This window comes from Oncorhynchus tshawytscha, unplaced genomic scaffold, assembly GCF_018296145.1.
Source record: "Oncorhynchus tshawytscha isolate Ot180627B unplaced genomic scaffold, Otsh_v2.0 Un_contig_10316_pilon_pilon, whole genome shotgun sequence".
NCBI lineage: Eukaryota > Metazoa > Chordata > Actinopteri > Salmoniformes > Salmonidae > Oncorhynchus > Oncorhynchus tshawytscha.
Window position 1 is genome coordinate 92,501 of NW_024609065.1, and position 7,500 is coordinate 100,000.

General features: G+C 42.7%; 1 protein-coding gene across 1 annotated transcript in view; it reads right to left on the bottom strand.

Moving 5' to 3' along the window:
• The window catches only part of LOC121844218 (wnt inhibitory factor 1-like), a gene marked incomplete at its 5' end in the record, with an annotated part of 21,989 nt that overhangs the window by 13,152 nt on the left and 1,337 nt on the right, over window positions 1-7,500 (bottom strand). The window contains one exon of the mRNA XM_042314095.1: window positions 6,913-7,008. Within this exon, the coding sequence (XP_042170029.1) occupies window positions 6,913-7,008 (96 nt within the window). The remainder of the gene's footprint in view (window positions 1-6,912; window positions 7,009-7,500) is intronic.

Genomic DNA, 7,500 nt, shown 5'->3' on the forward strand with positions numbered 1-7,500 from the left:
CACTCAGCACTACTGGTGGGGTAAGTGTGTGTGTCAGAATGGTGTGTAAGTTGTCTACACAAACAATCACTAATCACTCAGCACTACTGGTGGGGTAAGTGTGTGTGTGTCAGAACGGTGTGTAAGTTGACTACACAAACAATCACTAATCACTCAGCACTACTGGTGGGGTAAGTGTGTGTGTCAGAACGGTGTGTAAGTTAACTACACAAACAATTTGGAATTTTAAACACATGAACGTTTCTTATAAAAAATAAGAAGTGATGTAGTCAGTCCAGTCTGTCCTCAACTCTTAGCCAAGAGAGACTGACAGGCGTAGTGTTGATAATAGCCTTCTGATTGCACTGCAGCTCTGTTCTGGACCAGCTGACGTTTTTCTAGGCCCTTCTTTGCAGCACCTGAACATATGACTGGGCAATAATCAAGATGAGATAAAACTAGAGGCTGCAGGACTTGCTTTGTGGAGTGTGGTGTCAAAAAAGCAGAGCATCTCTTTATTACAGACAGACCTCTCCCCATCTCTTTATTACAGACAGACCTCTCCCCATCTCTTTACTACAGACAGACCTCTCCCCATCTCTTTACTACAGACAGACCTCTCCCCATCTCTATATTACAGACAGACCTCTCCCCATCTCTATATTACAGACAGACCTCTCCCCATCTCTTTACTACAGACAGACCTCTCCCCATCTCTTTATTACAGACAGACCTCTCCCCATCTCTTTATTACAGACCTCTCCCCATCTTTACAACCATTGAATCTATATGTTTTGACCATGACAGTTTACAATCCAAGGTAACACCATGTTACCTCCGGTGGCTAGCTAGCTAGCTAAAATTGGCCCATTCCTAAATTTGCCATGGATGGAGATAGGGATTTGGACTTGGTGGTGTTACTTAATTCTCCATTCTGGCAACGATTATAACGGCAATTCTGATCCATGTCACGCCCTGACCTTAGAGAGACTTTTTATGTCTCTATTTTGGTTTGGTCAGAGGTTGATTTGGGTGGGCATTCTATGTTCTGTTTTCTATGTTTTTGTATTTCTATGTTTTGGCCGGGTATGGTTCTCAATCAGGGACAGCTGTCTATTGTTTTCTCCGATTGGGAATCATACTTAGGCAGCCTTTTCCCCCTGTTGTGATTGTGGGAAGTTGTCTTTGTTAGGGGCACTATAGCCGTTGTAAGCGGCACGGTCGTGTTTGTTATTTCTTGTTTTGTTGGTGACGTTTTACAAAATAAAATAAAATGTACGCCCACCACGCATATGACTGGGCAATAATCAAGATGAGATAAAACTAAATCCTTTGGCGGAGGTCAAGCCACACAACCAGATTACAGGCACTGGTTACAATGAGCAGCTTCCTCTTGAGCGGACAGCTTGATGAAAACCAATCTATATTCGGGACACCCAGAAAATATACCTATCTGTTAACAGCACACATTACCAAGCATTGCACACATATTATCCAGATAATGAATGTCAGCACATGTTGGCCTATATAGCAACACCCTAAAATAGGAGGCTTTAGATGAGGTAGTGAAACTGCAAGCATAACTGCAAGCATAACACTTTTAACAGCAATAGACATGAGATCATCTCTAAGCTTTACAGGGATATGGCTCTGAATATATACAGCAACACCTCCGCCATAAGATCATCTCTAAGCTTTACAGGGATATGGCTCTGAATATATACAGCAACACCTCCGCCATAAGATCATCTCTAAGCTTTACAGGGATATGGCTCTGAATATATACAGCAACACCTCCGCCATAGGCATTCCTGTCTCTTCTGTGTATGTTATATCCCTGTATTGCTACTGCTGCATTATCAAAGGCATTATCTAAGTGAGTCTCAGAGATGACCAGTATATGAATGTTATCAGATGTAGTTTTTTTCTCCAGTTATTGATCTCATAAACCTTATTTCTACGGCTATAGTACATATGATTAATAACATAATAATAATAATAATAATAACAGCTCTCTCGCTCCTCCCAGTCTTTTGATTAATAACATATATTTTTAGACCTTTCGAGCTTGACAAGAACATTGTCTGGCTAATAGAGTCAGTCAACAGGGCACTTGTGAGTGTCAATTGATGTATGTGATGTGGGGCTGAAGCTACTGACCCAGAAGCTAGGCTCTCTCACTCCTCCCAGTCTTTTTGGGAAGGAGGGTGGACAATGAGCCTGTTGTAGTGGAAGGTAAACAATGTCCCCACGCTCTCTGAGAGCTTTCACGGCTGGGACAAGTTATTTTCCACCTCTTGTGGAAAAGTCTTACGAGAAGTCTTTGTTAAGGAAGATGTTTTGTCCATCTTGTCCTTAAACCTCAGGAACTTGACCACATATCAGCCTGTGTCTGTCACCTGGGCTGGTGACAGGTTTTCCAGACCTCAATCTTCCCATGATCCATCTGCAGCTTTTAAAATGATAATTTGTCTTCCTTTCTCCTCAGACTTGTCCCAGTGATGTGAATGTAACAGTTTAGCTTTCATCCGTCCCCTCACCCCTACCTGGGCTCGAACCAGGGACCCTCTGCACACATCGACAACAGTCACCCACGAAGCATCGTTACCCATCGCACCACAAAATCCATGGCCCTTGCAGAGCAAGGGGAACCACTACATCAAGGTCTCAGAGCAAGTGACGTCACCCGATTGAAACGCTATTAACGCGCACCACCGCTAACTAGCTAGCCGTTTCACATCGGTTACATGAAGACTCTGGTATGCCATCCACAACAATGTTATTTCTCTTGGATTGTCCCTCTAGATATTGTCCCTCTAGATATTTTCCCTCTAGATATTTTCCCTCTAGATATTGTCCCTCTAGATATTGTCCCTCTAGATATTGTCCCTCTAGATATTGTCCCTCTAGATATTGTCCCTCTAGATATTTTCGCTCTAGATATTGTTCCTTCTAGATATTTTCGCTCTAGATATTGTTCCTTCTAGATATTGTCCCTCTAGATATTGTTCCTTCTAGATATTGTCCCTCTAGATATTGTTCCTTCTAGATATTGTCCCTCTAGATATTGTTCCTTCTAGATATTGTCCCTCTAGATATTGTTCCTTCTAGATATTGTCCCTCTAGATATTGTTCCTTCTAGATATTGTCCCTCTAGATATTTTCGCTCTAGATATTGTCCCTCTAGATATTTTCCCTCTAGATATTGTCCCTCTAGATATTGTCCCTCTAGATATTTTCGCTCTAGATATTGTCCCTCTAGATATTGTTCCTCTAGATATTGTTCCTTCTAGATATTGTCCCTCTAGATATTGTCCCTCTAGATATTGTCCCTCTAGATATTAGCCCTCTAGATATTGTCCCTCTAGATATTGTCCCTCTAGATATTGTCCCTCTAGATATTGTCCCTCTAGATATTGTTCCTTCTAGATATTGTCCCTCTAGATATTGTTCCTTCTAGATATTGTCCCTCTAGATATTGTCCCTCTAGATATTGTTCCTTCTAGATATTGTCCTTCTAGATATTGTCCCTCTAGATATTGTCCCTCTAGATATTGTCCCTCTAGATATTGTCCCTCTAGATATTGTCCCTCTAGATATTGTCCCTCTAGATATTGTTCCCTCTAGATATTGTCCCTCTAGATATTGTTCCCTCTAGATATTGTCCCTCTAGATATTGTCCCTCTAGATATTGTCCCTCTAGATATTGTCCCTCTAGATATTGTTCCTTCTAGATATTTTCGCTCTAGATATTGTCCCTCTAGATATTGTTCCTCTAGATATTGTTCCTTCTAGATATTGTCCCTCTAGATATTGTTCCTCTAGATATTGTCCCTCTAGATATTGTCCCTCTAGATATTGTTCCCTCTAGATATTGTCCCTCTAGATATTGTCCCTCTAGATATTGTCCCTCTAGATATTGTCCCTCTAGATATTCTCCCTCTAGAGATTGTCCCTCTAGATATTGTTCCTTCTAGATATTGTCCCTCTAGATATTGTCCCTCTAGATATTGTTCCCTCTAGATATTGTCCCTCTAGATATTGTTCCTTCTAGATATTGTCCCTCTAGATATTGTCCCTCTAGATATTGTTCCCTCTAGATATTGTCCCTCTAGATATTGTCCCTCTAGATATTGTTCCCTCTAGATATTGTCCCTCTAGATATTGTTCCTTCTAGATATTGTCCCTCTAGATATTGTTCCTTCTAGATATTCTCCCTCTAGATATTGTCCCTCTAGACATTTTCACTCTAGATATTGTCCTTCTAGATATTGTCCCTCTAGACATTGTCCCTCTAGATATTGTCCCTCTAGATATTCTCCCTCTAGATATTGTCCCTCTAGATATTGTCCCTCTAGATATTGTCCCTCTAGACATTGTCCCTCTAGATATTCTCCCTCTAGATATTGTCCCTCTAGATATTGTCCCTCTAGACATTGTCCCTCTAGATATTCTCCCTCTAGATATTCTCCCTCTAGATATTGTCCCTCTAGATATTGTCCCTCTAGATATTGTCCCTCTAGATATTGTCCTTCTAGATATTGTCCTTCTAGATATTGTCCCTCTAGATATTTTCGCTCTAGATATTGTCCCTCTAGACATTCCCCAGCCATCTGTAATAATGATTCACAAAGAGAGAGCTGATGTTATCTCACGTGAACTTCCAGTTTGTTGTCATCTTGCTGCAAGTCTCTTTCAGGACATCCAGCTCTCCCTGAGAGAACTGCAAACTGTTCTTAATGTCCTGGACTCTCTGGTCAGATCATCTTAATGTCCTGGACTCTCTGGTCAGATTATCTTAATGTCCTGGACTCCCTGGTCAGATCATCTTAATATCTTGGACCTCTCTGGTCAGATCATCTTAATGTCCTGGACTCTCTGGTCAGATCATCTTAATATCTTGGACCTCTCTGGTCAGATCATCTTAATGTCCTGGACCTCTCTGGTCAGATCATCTTAATGTCCTGGACCTCTCTGGTCAGATCATCTTAATGTCCTGGACCTCTCTGGTCAGATCATCTTAATGTCCTGGACCTCTCTGGTCAGATCATCTTAATGTCCTGGACCTCTCTGGTCAGATCATCTTAATGTCCTGGACCTCTCTGGTCAGATCATCTTAATGTCCTGGACCTCTCTGGTCAGATCATCTTAATGTCCTGGACCTCTCTGGTCAGATCATCTTAATGTCCTGGACCTCTCTGGTCAGATCATCTTAATGTCCTGGACCTCTCTGGTCAGATCATCTTAATGTCCTGGACCTCTCTGGTCAGATCATCTTAATGTCCTGGACCTCTCTGGTCAGATCATCTTAATGTCCTGGACCTCTCTGGTCAGATCATCTTAATGTCCTGGACCTCTCTGGTCAGATCATCTTAATGTCCTGGACCTCTCTGGTCAGATCATCTTAATGTCCTGGACCTCTCTGGTCAGATCATCTTAATGTCCTGGACCTCTCTGGTCAGATCATCTTAATGTCCTGGACCTCTCTGGTCAGATCATCTTAATGTCCTGGACCTCTCTGGTCAGATCATCTTAATGTCCTGGACCTCTCTGGTCAGATCATCTTAATGTCCTGGACCTCTCTGGTCAGATCATCTTAATGTCCTGGACCTCTCTGGTCAGATCATCTTAATGTCCTGGACCTCTCTGGTCAGATCATCTTAATGTCCTGGACCTCTCTGGTCAGATCATCTTAATGTCCTGGACCTCTCTGGTCAGATCATCTTAATGTCCTGGACCTCTCTGGTCAGATCATCTTAATGTCCTGGACCTCTCTGGTCAGATCATCTTAATGTCCTGGACCTCTCTGGTCAGATCATCTTAATGTCCTGGACCTCTCTGGTCAGATCATCTTAATGTCCTGGACCTCTCTGGTCAGATCATCTTAATGTCCTGGACCTCTCTGATCATCTTAATGTCCTGGACCTCTCTGGTCAGATCATCTTAATGTCCTGGACCTCTCTGGTCAGATCATCTTAATGTCCTGGACCTCTCTGGTCAGATCATCTTAATGTCCTGGACCTCTCTGGTCAGATCATCTTAATGTCCTGGACCTCTCTGGTCAGATCATCTTAATGTCCTGGACCTCTGGTCAGATCATCTTAATGTCCTGTCCTGTCAGATCATCTTAATGTCCTGGACCTCTCTGGTCAGATCATCTTAATGTCCTGGACCTCTCTGGTCAGATCATCTTAATGTCCTGGACCTCTCTGGTCAGATCATCTTAATGTCCTGGACCTCTCTGGTCAGAACATCTTAATTTTTATTTAATTTAATACATTTTAATTTTACAAAACTTTTTTTGTATTTGGTCTAAGTTCTTGGAAGCTATTTTCCTGTTGTTGTAACATCTGCTTGAAGACATATTTTCAGTCGTTTACAAGATTCTTCACCTGTGAAAGAGAGACACTATTGTCCTCAGTGGTACTCCCACCGGCTTTGGTTTTGGATGCCATGGTAGCAACGTAGGCTAATGTTGGTACTCCACGCAGTTCCAGACAGGACAGGTCGCAAGGCAGATGGAAACAGCAACAAACATCAGGGATTTAGACAGCCACAAGCCTGGGACAATACGCCGGCCCCAACCACAAGGGCTAACCACATCGCGGGCTGTGTTCAAGCTTTCAGGAAACCTTGCTAGCTTGATAGCTAGTTAGCAGCTAGGCTAGCTGCTACGCCAAGCAGCTCTATAGACTTTTGGAGGATCCCTGGACAGATAGTAGTGGTCCCAGCAACTGATGCTAACCACGTCACAGGATCCCCCTCTCAAAAGGTAGCGAGTAACCAACCTTCATCAATAGAATCCCTTTTCAGTTTTCTTTCAAAACAACAGACCGAGCTCGGTCGGAGTTTGTTGGTCCCCAGTGGTGCATGGAGGTGTGTTTGTCTGGAGTTATGAAATGTGTACTGTGTCCGTGTTTCAGGTGGGTGTACCTTTGTCACAGCTGTCTCCATAGTAACCAGGTGGGCAGATGCACACCCCCGGACTCATACACAGTCCACCATTCAGACACCTGGGAGAGCAGAGGGCTGGGGGGAGAGCGGAGGAGGTCAGGAGAGGAGAAAAATATACGTCAGCAACCAAGTATTTAATTCACCTTCAACTGATTTTAACCCTTCACCTTTCCAACACTACATTCATTTAATTCACCTTCAACTGATTGTAACCCTTCACCTTTCCAACACTACATTCATTTAATTCACCTTCAACTGATTGTAACCCTTCACCTTTCCAACACTACATTCATTTAATTCACCTTCAACTGATTGTAACCCTTCACCTTTCCAACACTACATTCATTTAATTCACCTTCAACTGATTGTAACCCTTCACCTTTCCAACACTACATTCATTGCGAGGGCGGCAGAGTAGCTTAGTGGTTAGAGCATTGGACTAGTAACCGACAGGTTGCAAGTTTGAATCCCCAAGCTGACAAGGTACAAATCTGTCGTTCTGCCCCTGAACAGGTAGTTAACCCACTGTTCCTAGGCTGTCATTGAAAATAAGAATTTGTTCTTAAC